The 17,805-nt window shown below is 36.8% G+C and overlaps 4 protein-coding genes across 4 annotated transcripts; 2 read left to right on the top strand and 2 right to left on the bottom strand.

The window, feature by feature from the left end:
• Positions 1-1,626: 1,626 nt before the first annotated feature.
• Positions 1,627-2,633, top strand: LOC306713293 (interferon a3-like; the record flags this gene model as incomplete). Its single annotated transcript, XM_079182946.1, has 5 exons — positions 1,627-1,758; positions 1,846-1,926; positions 2,048-2,197; positions 2,364-2,447; positions 2,538-2,633. The coding sequence occupies 5 exons, from the start codon at positions 1,627-1,629 to the stop codon at positions 2,631-2,633; spliced, it is 543 nt and encodes a 180-aa protein (XP_079039072.1).
• Positions 2,634-4,884: 2,251 nt separating this feature from the next.
• On the bottom strand, positions 4,885-5,891 carry LOC306713292 (interferon a3-like; the record flags this gene model as incomplete). Its single annotated transcript, XM_079182945.1, has 5 exons — positions 4,885-4,980; positions 5,071-5,154; positions 5,321-5,470; positions 5,592-5,672; positions 5,760-5,891. 5 exons carry the CDS (start codon positions 5,889-5,891, stop codon positions 4,885-4,887), a joined length of 543 nt encoding a protein of 180 aa, XP_079039071.1.
• Positions 5,892-8,545: 2,654 nt separating this feature from the next.
• On the top strand, positions 8,546-9,613 carry LOC306713291 (interferon a3-like; the record flags this gene model as incomplete). The annotated part of the gene is made up of 5 exons (XM_079182944.1): positions 8,546-8,677; positions 8,765-8,845; positions 8,967-9,116; positions 9,287-9,370; positions 9,461-9,613. 5 exons carry the CDS (start codon positions 8,546-8,548, stop codon positions 9,554-9,556), a joined length of 543 nt encoding a protein of 180 aa, XP_079039070.1. The 3' UTR covers positions 9,557-9,613.
• A 140-nt stretch (positions 9,614-9,753) lies between these two features.
• cd79b (CD79b molecule, immunoglobulin-associated beta) lies at positions 9,754-15,290 on the bottom strand. Its single transcript, XM_079183284.1, has 5 exons — positions 15,156-15,290; positions 13,558-13,872; positions 13,318-13,436; positions 11,922-11,975; positions 9,754-10,728 (listed from the first exon to the last, which is right to left on the bottom strand). The coding sequence occupies exons 1-5, from the start codon at positions 15,205-15,207 to the stop codon at positions 10,630-10,632; spliced, it is 639 nt and encodes a 212-aa protein (XP_079039410.1). The 5' UTR covers positions 15,208-15,290; the 3' UTR covers positions 9,754-10,629.
• Between the last annotated feature and the right edge of the window lie 2,515 nt (positions 15,291-17,805).

Genomic DNA, 17,805 nt, shown 5'->3' with positions numbered 1-17,805 from the left:
GCATAAGGAGGAGAATAAAAAGATGCAACATTTAAACAGTCACATTCAGGTTTACTTGGATCCTGGCAATTGGTTGTCCCTTGTGGAGAACAATCCATTGCTGGTACAACTGCAGTCTGAAAATACATTGATTTAGAGCTAATATGTAGTCATCAAATAACTCGACAGGGGGTGACAAAGTCCACTTAAAGATTCAATCTCAGATTTTGATTATTTTCTAACTTGAATGGTTGTTGGTGAATGTGAATCCTAAATGTCTTGCATGTGTGTGTACTATTTGTTAACACTCAACACTATAACATGAAGCAATATCCTTTCTTTTGTGTGTAATAATGTGATAAAAAACAACTGCCTTTATTATTAAAAAACAAGACAACATTGTTGTAGTCATAAGTTTAAATGCTCATCAATAGTGCATTTTTATATATTTATATATGATGTATTCATATTTTTGTATATATTTTAGTTCTCTCTATTTGTCAGTACTTATTTCTGAATTATGCTGTTGCAACACCATTATTTCCACTCATTAGAGGCTTTCTTTATCCAGCATGCAGTATCTAAAATGTCCTCAAACTCCTCAGAATGCTGAATTTCGTACTTAAAAGGAAGATAATGAAATAAAAACGTACGAATATGTATTGTCAGAAAAAAAGGCACAAACAAGAATATTACCAAAATAGGAAAAAAGGTAAAACACCTAATTCTTCATTCCTTTAATACACGTAATACTCATATGATTACAGCGCACCTGAACAACAAATGGAAAATGCAATTCAGCAACACCAGATGATGAAATGCCAAGGAACCACTTGAATTCCCCCTCTGGAGAACAATAAAAGCTTATCTGTCTTCTCTTATCTTGAAATTCTCCTTCAGAAACGTCATGACTTGTGCTGCGCTTTTCACATTGCAGCGTGAGAACGTCGCATGTTACGTAACGTAGGCCGCAGCACGTCGCTGTCACTCAGGGGAAGCACTTTCTTTTCATGATTGGCATGTGGACACGCTGCAGTCCAATCCACAGCGTTAATCATTAATGATGAATGTTATTAAATCACTAAATACTAACTACAACAAATAGAGAATAATCGTTATTTAACACGTGAGCCTGCAAACTGAATTAACACTTTTTAAATACATGTATTATATCGCTTCAAATATACAAAAGAGAAAACAAGTAATCTAACATATCTAAATTAATAATTGTGTCATTAACACATTGACATGAATTTAATTAAAAAAGTCATCAAAATATTCCCACGTTACTCCCAAAATGTTTCCTATCGGACAAATCTGCGTGATGATAAATATTGAGCTGTGTTTGTACCTGTGTGTGGCTTTACTGTATTATGGTGAAGCATTTTAAAACCAGTTAATGTGGCGTAAATCTTTCATTTGGCCGCTAATTAGAATCCGAAATGTGTGAGTGACATTCATACATGTAGGTTGAGGTTGACCGCGTAAAAGTCGCCGTTCAGTGTTTCCCACAGGTGTCTGGAAAGTGAAAAAGGTGCGTCCTGCAGTATAAATGAGGCGCTGCAGCTCTGCTCCAACAGATCAACTGCTTCACAAGAGAAATCTCTAGTCGCTCCATACAAAGGGAATATTAACATCTCGTTGAAAATGCTCTGCAGGATCGTGTTGGTGTGTCTGTCTCTCAGTCTGTACAGTTCAGTCTCCTCGCTGAGCTGCAGATGGGTGGATCATAAATTCAGACAGCACAGTAGAAACTCTTTGGATCTAATAGACACCATGGTAAGTGGACTTCTTCTGGATATTCTTTAAAGTCGCTGAATGAGTTTACTTTACTGTATTTATTTACATGTATATTGTGTGATGCAGGCTCATAACTCCACTAACACCACTGAGGATGCTGAAGTGAACTTCCCTAATGATCTGTACAGACAGGCGGCCAAAGCATCAGTAAGTCATCCTCAAAACACAAACTCATGCTTTGATTTGATCTCCTTGAATGTAATAAATAGTTTCCACAGAAAAGTGTATCTTATTATAACTGCCATCTCTCTTGTTCTTCTTCTTCCAGGCTGAGGACAAACTCAGCTTCACAGTTCAGATTCTGGAGGAGATGGCTGCCCTGTTTGAGGAGGATCACAGCAATGCATCATGGGAGGAGACCACAGTGGACCACTTTCTCATTGTTGTGACCCAGCAGGCCGACGGCCTTCACTCCTGTGTAAGTATACGAGACAACTGTTAGTCACAACGTACAGCTTTATGTGTAACATTTAACTCTCTGTTACTCTGAAGTCCTCACAGATGTGTCAGGTTTACAGCTCTGTGAAGCTTTACAGGTGAAATATTATACATTTTAAACATTTATTTTCCTCTGATGAATTTAGATCAAGAGCCACGGCCACAAGAAGAAGAACAAGAAGCTGCAGATGCATTTCAAGAGACTGTCTCGTCATGTCCTGGAGCAAATGGTAAGTGTGTCTGTCAATGTTCTTTTAATCAGTCAATCAACCTGCAGCATTGATCATGTTTTAACAATGATGATATTCTTGTGTCTGTAGGGCCACAGTGCTGAATCCTGGGAGCTGATCAGGAAGGAGATGAAAACCCATCTGATGAGAGCAGACCAGCTGGTTCTGTCTCTACTCACCAACTAGAACATGTCCGTCTCATCACGAATATGTGCTCTTACGCAGTCTATTTATTTATTTATACATTTATTAACTTATTTATTAATTTATTAACTTATTCATTAATGAGATTTTTATTTGATTATTTATTGATAAACGTATTTATTTATTTGTTCATTTATTAACTTATTAATTCATGAGATTTTTCATTTGGTTGGTTATTTATTACATTATTTATTGATTTGATCATTTATTTATTAAAGTATTTATTTATCTAATTCTTTTTTTACTAAGATATTTATTTATTTAATCATTGATCACGTGTCTTGTTTTTGTGCTTTGAGCAAAATGTGATGTTTTTATAAAGTCAATAAAGATTATATTTCATACGGTATATGTGGATGTGTTTACTGTTTTTTTCCTTTTGATGAGTTCACAACATGCAGGAACACGTGTTTCTATATTAATACCTCTCACAGTACTTACTCCTACTGAAGGTACAAGAGCTGATAATAAATCATCAGGTCAGAGGATTAGAGAGTATATGAGTGTACAAGTACAACTTTAAAATTTTAAAATCTCACTTTTTCACATACTTAAACATGAATCTCAAATGTCGGCCTCTTTGTTAACTTTGACACAAACATAAATATTGTATAACTTTTATCTGACCCAGCAAACACAAAACACCTGCTGAGAGGTTTTTGTTATTCATCTAATTTACTACTTACTTTATTATCAGATTCATCTGCATCACAAAGTTTGCATTGTTTCATATATCATAACAAAACATTTAGCAGACAACAAAACTAAGGTGTATCTTAGCTGCTGCAGTGTAATCAGAGGAACAGTCTGACCTGTGGGACTAAATCTGGTGTTTGATGTAAAATGATTATTATCATCCAGAGACGACATCCTTTTAATATGTGCAGTCAGAAATCTAAGACCTAGTCTCAGAGCAGATACGTAGTAGTACAGCCAGTGGTGGGAGAAATACTCTGATCTTTAACTTGAGCAAAAGTAGCAGTACCACAGTGTACAAATACTCAGGTACAAGTACAAGTCCTGTGTTCAGAGTGTAGTAAAAATACAACAAAATTAGCATCAAAACATAAATATACTGGAGCTAAAAGTAAAAGCCCACAAGAATGTCTCATTTCAGAGTTATATGTATTATATTAAATTATATTTAGTGATGCATTAAAGTGTGTTCATCACTTTGATGTTGCTTAAGTGGAGCTAATGCTGAACTTTATGTCGCCTTCTGCTGGGTAACTTGTGCATTTCTCCACAGGATCAATAAATCTTAAAATATAACAACACATCGTTAAGTTACTTGCTGATTATCTTTTGCATTATTACACAATATCGGAATCTGAAAGTTATCAAGTAAATATAGAGACAAAAGTACAATATGTGTGTGGAACAGAAAAGTGGCAGGAAATGTATCTCACTGTATACAGATACCTTCAGTAGAGTTGATTTACAGAATATATGAATGTGTGTTGTGATGCAGATAAATCTGATAATAAAGTAGTAAGTAGTAAATCATATCAATAACAAAAACCTCTCAGCAGGTGTTTTGTGTTTGCTGTGTCAGATAAGAGTTATAAATTATTCCTATTTGTGCCGAAGTTAAAGAACAAAGAGGTTGACATTTGAGATTCATTCATGTTTAAGTATCTGTTAAAAGGTGAGATTTTAAAAGTTTAAAGTTGTACTTGTACACTCATATTACTCTCTAATCCTCTGACCTGATGATTTAATATCAGTTCTTGTACCTTCAGTAGGAGTAAGTACTGTGAGCGGTATTAATATAGAAACACGTGTTCCTGCATGTTGTTTGATTGAACGCATGAAAAGGAAAAATCTGCATCCTTTTGTTTATGTGACGGCAATAAAACCAGAAAACATCCACATATACTGTATGAAATATAATCTTTATTGATTATAACATAAGAAATATAAAAACATCACATTTTGCTCAAAGCACAAAAACAAGAATATTGATCAACACAGAAAGATACATTATCAAAAAATACAAAAATTACTAAATTATTTAATATGTTAATAAATATAATAAATTAAAAAAATAAGTTAATACATAAATAAGAAACCAAATGAATAAAGGTGTTAAGAAATACATAATCAAATCAATAAATAAGTTAATAAATGAATAAATAACTTAATAAATAAACGTGTAAATCAATGTATAAATAAATAAATAGACTGCATGTCAGCACATAAGAGCACATATTCGTGATGAGACGGACATGTTCTAGTTGGTGAGTAGAGACAGAACCAGCTGGTCTGCTCTCATCAGATGGGTTTTCATCTCCCTCCTGATCAGCTCCCAGGATTCAGCACTGTGGCCCTACAGACACAAGAATATCGTCGTTATTAAAACATGATCAATGCTGCAGGTTGATTGACTGATTAAAAGATCATTGACGGACACACTTACCATTTGCTCCAGGACATGACGAGACAGTCTCTTGAAATGCATCTGCAGCTTCTTGTTCTTCTTCTTGTGGGCGTGGCTCTTAATCTAAATTCATCAGAGGAAAATAAATGTTTAAAATGTATAATATTTCACCTGTAAAGCTTCACAGAGCTGTAAACCTGACACATCTGTGAGGACTTCAGAGTAACAGAGAGTTAAATGTTACACATAAAGCTGTACGTTGTGACTAACAGTTGTCTCGTATACTTACACAGGAGTGAAGGCCGTCGGCCTGCTGGGTCACAACAATGAGAAAGTGGTCCACTGTGGCCTCCTCCCATGATGCATTGCTGTGATCCTCCTCAAACAGGGCAGCCATCTCCTCCAGAATCTGAACTGTGAAGCTGAGTTTGTCCTCAGCCTGGAAGAAGAAGAACAAGAGAGATGGCAGTTATAATAAGATAAACTTTTCTGTGGAAACTATTTATTACATTCAAGGAGATCAAATCAAACCATGAGTTTGTGTTTTGAGGATGACTTACTGATGCTTTGGCCGCCTGTCTGTACAGATCATTAGGGAAGTTCACTTCAGCATCCTCAGTGGTGTTAGTGGAGTTATGAGCCTGCATCACACAATATACATGTAAATAAATACAGTAAAGTAAACTCATTCAGCGACTTTAAAGAATATCCAGAAGAAGTCCACTTACCATGGTGTCTATTAGATCCAAAGAGTTTCTACTGTGCTGTCTGAATTTATGATCCACCCATCTGCAGCTCAGCGAGGAGACTGAACTGTACAGACTGAGAGACAGACACACCAACACGATCCTGCAGAGCATTTTCAACGAGATGTTAATATTCCCTTTGTATGGAGCGACTAGAGATTTCTCTTGTGAAGCAGTTGTTCTGTTGGAGCAGAGCTGCAGCGCCTCATTTATACTGCAGGACGCACCTTTTTCACTTTCCAGACATGGACACCTGAATGAATGTCGGTCAACCTCAAACATACATACATGAAGAATGTCACTCACGTATTTCGGATTCTAATTAGCGGCCAAATGAAAGATTTATGCCACATTTAGATAATGTTGCCTTTAATGAAGTTTTAAAATGCTTCACCATAATACAGTAAAGCCACACACAAGCACAAACACAGCTCACTATTTATCATCACACTGATTTGTGTGATAGGAAACATTTTGGGTGTAACGTGGGAATATTTTGGCGACTTTTAAAAGCAACAAAGACACAAAATCAGTTTTCTTGAATGAACTTCTTGTCTCTCTGATTGGGTTTTAATGAGCCAATTAATACTTTAAATATGTTTACTTGTTTTGGATTTTTGAAGCAAGAAATTTCATGTATTTATAAAGTGTTAATAACATTCATCATTAATGATTAACACTGGATTTGAAAGCGCGTCCCCAAAGTGAAAGCGGAAGCGACTCCGTACATAACATGTGACGTTCTCACGCTGCAACATGGAAATCAGAGTGTGTTCATTTATTTAATTAATGAGTTATATATTAATTTATGTCGTGGTCAATACAAGTATCTTTCTTCCAGCAAGTTTAAATCCCTTCATTCTGTCACACGAATAAAAGGTTTGGATTTTTATTTTATTTCAATAAAACAACATTGTTCAGATCTAATGCCTCTCACAGATCTTACTTATTTAAATATGATATGGAGTTTATCACCAGTTTAATACCCTTTGATGTATGTTTCTTTGGATTAATAGTCTAATCCGATTCACATCTTTTTTTCCAAATGAGTTTATCGAAGAAAAAATTTCACGTTTGTGTGTCAGGATGGATTTTGTATGATGAGGCTAAATCATATTTTCTATTTTTACATTTTTAATAAGAACTCCATATGGAATTTTAGATCTTCAATACATCTTTCCTAACGAATATATTTTAATAACCAAAACTTCAGACAGCAGGTTCCTTTCTCATCGTGGATCTCTGGACTGAGGTTGTCTTGGTACATCTGGAGAGGTCAGGGATCTCCTAAACATCTGATTTATACTAAACTCCTGACATTAAACTTAGATATGAATATAAGTTATTATCTTAACATGAAAATATATAGTTTGAAGATAATCTGCATTTGTTAATTTCCTATAACAAGGTGTAGTTATGTAATCTCATCCAATCTTTTTACTTGCAAAATTATGTTCACGTATAATTTATTTTACATATAATAATATTATCCAAAATGTTGCTATTTCTAAGTTGATCAAGCATGATATTTTTATAAGTCAACTTTTACTTTTGATACTCTAGTTTGCAGCTCATACTTCAGGTACTTATACTTATAGTTGAGTTATTGTTCCCTGAGGTAACTGTGGTGGAATATAAAGATCTGAGCCTCCTTTGTATCTGCTTTTATGAATAAATAAGATCATAAAAAAGGATCTATGTTATTGCCTGATTTATTTATCATCTGATCGATCATCGATAATTATATTACAGCATGCATTGTAAAAAAAAAACACAAATTGAAAATACAAATTACAATAAATGGACCATTAACTAAATAAAAGCCTGCTTCTCCACTTCATGGATTATAGGCCTGTGCTTTGTAAAATCGATTTTCATGATTCCTGTGAAGCAGAATCCCCTTCTCTGGTTCTCATGTTCAAAGCCGCCATGTTCTTGTTAAAACAACGTGAAATGTCACTGACGGATTCATGTGAACGCGCGTCAGAGCGCAGGCCGCAGCCAGGGAGCAGCTTTCAGTTTCTCTGGACGGGAACTTCCCGTTGTATGGCCCCTAGTGGACACAATCAGGTCCCGTTGCGGGAATATTGACGAACGGTTAAGAGGAATCCAAACATAATGAATCACGCAATGACAAGAATAAAACAATGATTGTTGTTGTTGCTTTGATTACACCATCACACCGGAGAGCGTGCAGACTGAAAGGGAAATGGAATCTGCAAAGTAACACCTCAAACTACCGAAGTAGAATAAACATGCACCTTTTATAAAAGCCTCAAATCATTATCATAGCATTCATTTAAAAATCAAGTATTCATTTTGGGTCTTTATTTTGTATTTGGTCTAAAATAAATCGCAATAAAATTCATAGAAAAATCATATAATTTACAATATCGAATAGTAAACAATTCTAATATTTTATAGTGAGTTGTTTTTGTCTTTATGTTTTTTTAGGTGTTCCATCTTTTTAAAAGCTCATTTTTTTATCATTATTGTGATATTTGTTTATGCTTTTATTGCGGGAGGTTTTCATCAGGACGCTAATTAGAATCCGAAATGTGTGACTGACATTATACAAGTATGTAGGCTGAGGTTGACCGCGAACAAGTCGCCGTTCATTCAGTGTTTCCCACAGGTGTCTGGAAAGTGAAAAAGGTGCGTCCTGCAGTATAAATGAGGCGCTGCAGCTCTGCTCCAACAGAACAACTGCTTCACAAGAGAAATCTCTATTCGCTCCATACAAAGGGAATATTAACATCTCGTTGAAAATGCTCTGCAGGATCGTGTTGGTGTGTCTGTCTCTCAGTCTGTACAGTTCAGTCTCCTCGCTGAGCTGCAGATGGGTGGATCATAAATTCAGACAGCACAGTAGAAACTCTTTGGATCTAATAGACACCATGGTAAGTGGACTTCTTCTGGATATTCTTTAAAGTCGCTGAATGAGTTTACTTTACTGTATTTATTTACATGTATATTGTGTGATGCAGGCTCTTAACTCCACTAACACCACTGAGGATGCTGAAGTGAACTTCCCTAATGATCTGTACAGACAGGCATCCAAAGCATCAGTAAGTCATCCTCAAAACACAAACTCATGGTTTGATTTGATCTCCTTGAATGTAATAAATAGTTTCCACAGAAAAGTGTATCTTATTATAACTGCCATCTCTCTTGTTCTTCTTCTTCCAGGCTGAGGACAAACTCAGCTTCACAGTTCAGATTCTGGAGGAGATGGCTGCCCTGTTTGAGGAGGATCACAGCAATGCATCATGGGAGGAGACCACAGTGGACCACTTTCTCATTGTTGTGACCCAGCAGGCCGACGGCCTTCAGTCTTGTGTAAGTCTCAGGGTGGATTAACAGAGCTGTACTTGTTCCCGAAAAAACCTAAAGACATGCATCAGGGTTCTTTGACTGCTTTCTATTAAACTAATGAATCCTGCTGATTGAGAGGATCAACTAATAGTAAATGTACCAAGTTAACAGTTAATTATTTGTTAATCATTTAGATTAAGAGCCACGGCCACAAGAAGAAGAACAAGAAGCTGCAGATGCATTTCAAGAGACTGTCTCGTCATGTCCTGGAGCAAATGGTAAGTGTGTCCGTCAATGATCTTTTAATCAGTCAATCAACCTGCAGCATTGATCATGTTTTAACAACGATGATATTCTTGTGTCTGTAGGGCCACAGTGCTGAATCCTGGGAGCTGATCAGGAAGGAGATGAAAACCCATCTGATGAGAGCAGACCAGCTGGTTCTGTCTCTACTCACCAACTAGAACATGTCCGATTAATTAATTTATATATTTATTTATTTATCTTTTTATTGCTTATTTATGTCCTGAGTTGTTTGTATTTATTGATATTCTATTCAACCAGCAGCTTTTTTAAACCAATGTTGTTGATCAACTTGTTATTTAAGTTTATTTTTGTACTTTTTTACCTGTAAAAGCCAATAAAAATAAGACTTTCTCCAGCAAAAGGAAACGTGTTTATTGTTTTTAATCTTGTTACACAAACAAAAGGAATAATAATATTTTTTTTATATATAATCAAACATCAAGCAGGGTCTAGTTCAGGCTCTGATGCACACGCTGTAACATTTAGATGAAATAGACCGAGAAGTCATTATGAAACAATACACACCAGCTTATATATAAAGACAGAAAAAGCTTCTTGAAGCACCAACATGTCAGCTGTCGAATCTGAATTGCAGAATTCTTCATTTACACTTCAGTACAATTAAAATCACAGCTTATTAATTCACTCCAGTGTTACTGAACAGCATAAAATCAACAGCGGGCATAGCAAGCGTTTTACATTGTTGCACATTCATAAACAAACTGTTACTAGAGGAAAAATGACAAATCTCCTCAAGTACTCTTAAAGGGAATGATCCGATTAGTAGACGTGGGGTTGAACAAAGTACTTTTCCATAGTCAGTGTATTACTACAGTATCTGGAGTAACAGACAGGAGTACTGGAGAGCAAAGCAACATGCTGCTGTGGATGGAGGCAGCAGCAAAAAAAGTGTGGGCTATATTTGGAATATTGTCACTGCTTTACCATCGCCGTCAGGGAACGGAGGCCGCTATCTGCTCTCTTCAGAGACACCAGACTCCTTTGACAACCTCGCAAAACACAGGAGTTGCGACAGTGAGGTAAAGCAGTGAGATATAATCAGAATATCGCGTATACACTTAAACTGACGTAGGGTTTTTTTGGTGGCTAAAATAGTTTTTGTGCTGACAAAGCAATGTTGACAGCAGAACATTGATTTGCCGCAGTAGTTCTGTCTGTTTCTCCAAGCCGAGACATGCCGGCCGCCATCTACTGTTACTGTGAGGCTGTCTCACTCCCACGGGGCCTCGGCTCCCTCGGCTCCGTCAGCCTGGGCGTACACAGAGAGCTCCTCGTACAGATCTCCGCCACACGTCTCGATCGCCAAACCCTGACACACGGAAATAAGATTTAAGTCGGTTAACATGCACAGTTTAAGCTTAACGCGTTTGCTTGGGCACATTGGTACAGCTTGAATTTGCATAGTCAGTGATTCGGACATGACTCAGAAGACAAAAGACATGCAGCTGCTAAATGTTACAGCAGAGTGGCTGACATTTAAATATCTTTCCTGTTGTTTGTAAAAAAAAGATCTCTGATGTTTCTAACTGTTATAGCTTTACAAAGTACAGAGAAACTGTGCTCACAATTAACACATTTTCTTATCTTAGCACATTAAATCCGTGTTTATTTGACTTTAACCTTGCAGTAAAACAGCATTTTCTCTATCTAACAGAAGATTATTTTCCAAAAAATCAGTATAAATAAAACAAAAGCTTGTACAGGATGCTGCTGCTTGTACTGAAAAGTCAAGAGTTTTTTCTCCTATTATAATTCATTATAAATACTTTAAACTACATGTTTGACTGTACAGGTCTACGCATTAAGATTGTCTGCTTCCTCTTGTTTTCTTGTACATTGATGTGAAGCATTCCGAGTGGCAACGTGAACATTGCTCTTCTATGATTTCTACAAGAACACTACAGGAATAAAAAAAATCTATTTTTCAACCCACAAATTCTACTTTCCAAAGTTATTATTCTCACAAAAAAGACACACAAAAGTTCTGCCTACTGTGTCGTGCTGAGTTTATATGAAGAACCCGAGAGCTGCAGTGACAGAACAAGATAATAATGTGGTTTTGAGCTCAGTGGTGCGAGGAGACTCGTGTGTCTTGCACGTGTATTTTGCTGTAAAAAAACCTGCAGCTGTGATGCGTCTTCACAAGTACTGTCTGTAAATGATGATCTTATAGAATATGAAGCATTGCTGTAGATTAAACTACCCAACAAAAGGAGTTTAAAACACCTACAGCAGTAAAATGAAACACACACATTAACGCAGCTGTTATATTAACCAAGAAACATCTTAAAGTAAAACACTGACAGGGAACATTTTACTGCACAATCAATGCTTTTGGTACATTAAGTACATGTTGCTGATAATACTGAGATACTTTTACTTAATTAAGGTTTTGAATGCTGGACATTTGGTGGATTATTCCAGTATGATATTAGTACTTTTAAGTACTTCTTACACCTCAGTCTTTTGTTTAATATAAATGTATAATGAAAGCAAACAAACCTCATAGATGTGATCAGTGTCAGGCTCCTCGTAGATGCTGTCCTTCTTTTCCAACTGTTAATAAAAAAATAAAGAATAAATAAAAAAGATGCATTTTAGGAGTTAGCACCAGCTATTGAGAAACAACGTTAATCTTTAAAAAACGGCTAAAAGAAGTAAGCTAGCTAGTGTTATATTGATCTAAAGGCTCGATCATGGAACATCTAACGTTAAAGCAAGACAAGCTAGCTGTGTGTAAAAATGGTGAAAAGGTGTGTAGTTGTTAGTTGTAACAACACTACATCACTTAGACTGTCATACCCTTTCACCAAAAGAGTCATAAAAGAAGGATGGAAAGGGAATTTAAGCATATATGGCACTGGCAAACTGGTAAAAAGAACTTCCTGTATCTTCATACTAAATTAGGTATGTTATCTTTCAGCTTGAGCAGCTCTGTAAGCTTATCACAAGTAATGCAAACTAGAGACCATCTTGCGATGGGATCCACCGGCCGTGACGACAAATCGGGCCAGAGTACTGCCGGAGCACCTCACCCATGTTCAATGTTCAACGCTAGTGCACAGTGCTGTTACATTACTGGGCAACATGTGTGTGAGCAAAGTGGCAATTATCTATGTTCCTAAAACAGTTGGCGTCAATGTGCCTAACACACATATTTGGGCTCGATGTTGTTGAACGTGTATTTCCAAATGTTGTGTTACGAGCTTGTAAAGTGCAGCCGATCAATGCAGGAGAGCCAACGTTACAGGTGGTGTTGATTTAAAGATGCAACATTACCAGCAGTAACTAAGTGGTCGTGGTTTTAGTTCTGTCTCAATTCTCATGGTTTCGTTTTTATGTTGTCGTTGTTAATTATTTATGACTGTTTATTGTATTTTGCCTCTTAACTAACGTTACTTCATTTGCGTGGCTGCTGTAACTCATGAGTAACAAAACATGTAAAGAATACCAAACATTCAGGGTTTCTCTCTTCTTAAATGAGATGATATGCTGCTTTTATCTTTTATAAAATTATAAATAATATGAATACTTGGGAGTTTGGACTGCCGGTTAGACAAAACAAGCAATGTGAAGTCCATTACCTTGTGGACCGGGAACTTGTCAACAATTAATTGATAAATCAGAAATGTATTAATAAACAAGCTCTTGCATAAGGCCTACATTTTAGCTGTGACCTGGCAACACGTCTATAGTATCACAGACATCCGTTTTATTCCCAAAAGCTTACATTACTTGGAAAAAAATAATCAACTTCTTCCTTGATTTGTACGTTATCTTGGCCCTGAATGTGAATATTGTTTTGCACATCCTCAGCTTTATTCCATCTTTAAGTGAGCAGTGCAGTCTGGTAAAGCACAGCTTTGCACAGAAGTGTTTTGGTCATCTTGTTCCTCACCAGTTGTCGTCTGCGCATCAGTATGGCAGCAATACAGCCAGCCAGCACCAGGCCCTGGAGGATAATGAGACCATCCTTCATATTGGTCCTATGCAGAGCCTGGGGAAGGCCAATGGGTCCTGTGAGAGGAACGATACGTGTTGGTACAGACGTCGATAAATCACAGTAAATATCCACTCGGAGTAACACAGCATCATGTGTCTGTATGCATACGATGTCATGTAGACACAGGTTACTCACTGACAACTTGAAGTGCAGTCCCAGGTCCCCATGTGTTGTTTAACCTGCAGAAATACACTCCTCCGTCCTCTATCTGCACATCCCGGATCACGAGAAACTTTTGTCGCGGATTGCTGTCAAAAAATTGAAACCTTTGTCCTGACACTATTATGCCTCCGTTTGGATTTTGCTCGTCGGACGGATCGGCCTTGTACCACTGCACCTTGGCCGGCTGGAGGTCCTGGCTGGACAGACAGCCAATGGCCACGTTGCGTTTGGTTCTCACACCGTAGAACCGGGGCTTCTGGGTGATCTGCATGTCGCGGTTTAGGGCCACTGAGGCAGACAAAAGAAGGTTGAGGGACATTGTGGCACAGTTACAGCAGCAGTCACGTGTACATCTCAAACATGCATGCAGATAATTTGGCTTTATTTTGTCCCCTGCAGTTCTGGTCTTCAGCAATTGACTGTGTTCCCCCAAAAATGATGCCAAGAAGAATAATGTACTCAGTGGATATGGAGAGGATAAAAAAATGACTATTTAAAGTTTACCGATGGCGTTATGGAGGATAGAATTACGCCACTGTTGTAAATGATATGCTGAAGGTTACATGCTTGAATCCAAAAAATCATATATGTTCAAATGATGTCTTTGTGTTTTGGGCGTAATGTGGTGTAAAGATATGGAAAAATAACACCTAAGGTTGGTTATAGTGATGAGGGTGCTAATTGTAGTCATTAGGGTTGCAAACGATAATTAATTTCTATTATGGATTTGTGTTTTTATTTTGTATTCATTGATTCATAATTTAATCAATAAAATGTCCAAAAAATGTCCAAAAAACATCGTTCTTAGATCCCAAAGCGATGGCTCCACGTTGCTCATTTTGTTCAACGGGAAGTAAAAACTCAAAGTTAAAAACTTTACAAGACATAAAATACAGAAAAGCAGCAAATGTATTTGAGAAACTGCAACGTGAGTCTTTCACTTAATACTCTTAAAACGCGAGAGTTCATGCATTAGTTAATCCAACCTAAAGCTCAATGTATGCATCAAAGTTGTGTTTAAGTCTATTTATTCATGTTGGGAATGGATAGTTTATATGATTTGTGTTTTAATGTTAACCATCTGTTTTTATGTTCCATATGGTTTTATGTTGTTATGTTGTTTTACTGTCTTTACTATACTTGATTTTGCACGGTTAGCACTGTTGTGGTTTTTAAATGTGCTCTGTTTGGATATATACTTTAAATCTCTCTCATCTTCCTCTAGAAACAGACTACAGGTCTGAAATAAAGTAACCTGAAAGATAACTTGGACAAGGTAAACTGTATATACAGTATATTGAAATAACTATAGTGTTTGTCTCAGAAGACAACTTCCTCTTTTCCCCCAGATGTTCAGGAAGTAATGGTTCTGAAGAGTCAGAAATAACATGCAAAACACTTATATGCATTGTAGCTGCGGTTAAACAATCGTAAAAAGTACAATTAAATGTCTGAAACATTATGAAATGATTGATGCTGTAATAACATTCAGAATTTCACAATATATTTAGCACCAAGACTGTGATTGTTGTTTTTCAGTCACTTGTTAAACTGCAAGAGTTTTCATTTACCTGAGAAGCTGATCAAAGCGAGCCCACAGCATCCAGCCAGCAACCAGCACATGATGACATGCAAAAGACAACAAAAATAAATATTAAGAGCGCTGATGTCCTCACACGTTTGTCCCGAATCTCTCTGCAGACATGAGAAGGTTGTGAACAGGGCGAAGAATAAAGTGTCTGCAGCAGTGGGAGGGCCGTCTGTCACCACACAGGCAAATAAGGGGAAGAAGAGCACTGAAACATGGAACCAACCCACTTCTATACCTTTAAATAACTATTTCACGTACATACGTATGTTCCATTTTTAGGGACGAGTGAAACAAGACGGTAAACCTGAACATTAGCAGGTTTAAACGATAACTGGGAGGGTTTTTGAGACAATTCGTAGGATGACAACAAACATTCATATGAAAGCAACTTATTATGGGGCTTAGAAATGTTTGATATTTTCCGATACTCGTGCCAATACAATATCCAAGTTTCAGTATCGATAATCAAAACAGTACCTTTTTTTTTTGGTGCCTTATACTTTTCATTTCACAAAAGCAGTTCTCAAATGTTACATTCTGGAAAAACAAGCAGTCTTAAAAGACTTTTGCATAAATAAAATAGAGGAAAAATAGCAACATTTTATTTGAACAGGAATATTCAGGGGACAATATGACAACTTCTTGTCACAATAATCCTTAAAAAAGCACAATACTTTCCTGATATTCATCAAAATATGATGAACTGTGATGAACTGTAATAACTTTGGTGATCCTCTGACTTTTCATGTAGCGACATCATCACGTTACTGTAACACTTTAGTTCATCCAGTATTAGTTTTGAAGGTATTTGGTTGTAAACAAATGACATTCCCAGCAGCCTCAGCTGTACTATATAAGCAAATATAAGCATTCTTACAAAATAAAGTGTTGAAAATAGTCACAATAATTACAGTATGGACATGACCTCCAAACGTTTTTACGTTTAACTTATCGAACGATATATGAACATGAAATCGATCATATTTACATCATCGACTTTTCATACAATAAAAGGACATAAGCTCGATGCTGACCTCGATATCCCCTGTAGTGGTTTCTTATATATTACATACTTCTATATGAATGTCAACAATATTTTAGCAAACATGATGCCAGAATAAACAGCAAGGTTTTCACTACCATTATAAGATTTGGACATTTGTCATATGTCGTACATGTCGGTTAACAAAGCCAGAGGGTCCATTTTATTTATCGTTTGTGGTTTTATTTTATCTTCATTTAGAATATTTTTTTTTGTCCACATTCCAATTTCAATGTGTGAATATCTTTAAGAATGAAACGTTCATTACTTGCATTATTACGCAATCATATAATCATATCAGTGGCATAAAAGGGCCCTCAAATGGCAATGATATCGTTTATTACAATTATTTCTGAGACAATATATTGTCCAACAAAAGTACTAACTGTGACATGCATACTTGCAAAACATCAGCATGTCAACATTGTCACTGTGCTCACTGTAAGTAAAGTCCCACAGGGCTGCTACAGTGCAGCTGAAGACTGTTGTGAAACATCCACATGCAGTTCAGTGAATTCAGGTCAGCCACGCTGATCACATTTCCTTTATTCCCTCAAAGAACATGCATCCTGCAGCACCTACTTCTATGGAGCTGCTCAGTTTTCAGTGTACAGGTGATATACTGCTGCCTCCAACAACCAACGCTGGCAGGAAATGCTGCAACATTTTAATGAGGTGACTCAGAAAATCAGTCAAGCTTAGTTAGGGCCTGACATTTCATTTCTCATAAACAATGGTGCCCGCCCAAACATGGTTTAAATCAACGGTAGAAGTCAGAGGTGGGAACCGTTTCTTGTTGAGCTGCAACCAAAAGTCAAATAATCGACAGATAATTAATCACCAACTTTGAGAATCAACTAAGCATTTCAATCAAAGTAAGACATCAGAAATGTTACGGTTCCAGCTTCTCAAATGTGAGGATTTGCTTTCTGTCTTACATGATAGTAAATAAAATATCTCTGCATTTCGGAGGAAAAATATATTTTAAGAAGTAACCATGGATTTATTTATTTATTTTTTTACTGTTTACTGATGTTTTTTAGACCAAATATCTAGAAAATAATGAGCAGATTAATCAATAAATAAAAGTTAGTTGCAGCCCGAATTGTTCGTGCTGGTGGCTGGACATCAACCGATGAAAATAGCCACAGCTGAATAAAGCAGCACGACTCTGCCAGGCTGCCAAACCTGTCAGACCGACAAGTCCCTCTTAAGAAACGCCAGTCAGCACTGGGCAAGACGTAGGCTACAGCGTGCAACCACAAAAAAATGCAAATAAATCAGACACCCCACCTCCTTATTTCTTGTAAGAGGCAGCGCTTATTCCCGCCTGTTGACACTCATGAACAAGAAATAGCGACTGGGCCAGCGAGCCAATATAAAGCGCTGAAGCGAGCAGTTCTGTTGATATATTAGAAGATGACAAATGTAAAGCTGACCGTCATGGAGCTTCATCGTTTCCCCCAACATGTATTATAAGTTAATTTGTATGATTTAATTCTTCATTACCATGAACAGGCATCGTGTATTTTGAGTCAGCCCCACATACACCGTCCTGCTGCTGCAAATACTTACTGAACCAAATCTG

Source organism: Pholis gunnellus, assembly GCF_910591455.1.
Source record: "Pholis gunnellus genome assembly, chromosome: 21".
Lineage (NCBI taxonomy): Eukaryota > Metazoa > Chordata > Actinopteri > Perciformes > Pholidae > Pholis > Pholis gunnellus.
This window is presented reverse-complemented; position numbering and strand designations above follow the sequence as displayed.

Coding starts and splice junctions, on each gene's coding strand:
- cd79b (XM_079183284.1), bottom strand. CDS start 15,207: ATGTGCTGGTTGCTGGCTGGATGCTGTGGGCTCGCTTTGATCAGCTTC. Junction 13,437..13,557: donor GACTGCACTTCAAGTTGTCA/GTGAGTAACCTG, acceptor TTCCTCTCACAG/GACCCATTGGCCTTCCCCAG. Junction 10,729..11,921: donor ACACTGATCACATCTATGAG/GTTTGTTTGCTT, acceptor TCCGTGTGTCAG/GGTTTGGCGATCGAGACGTG.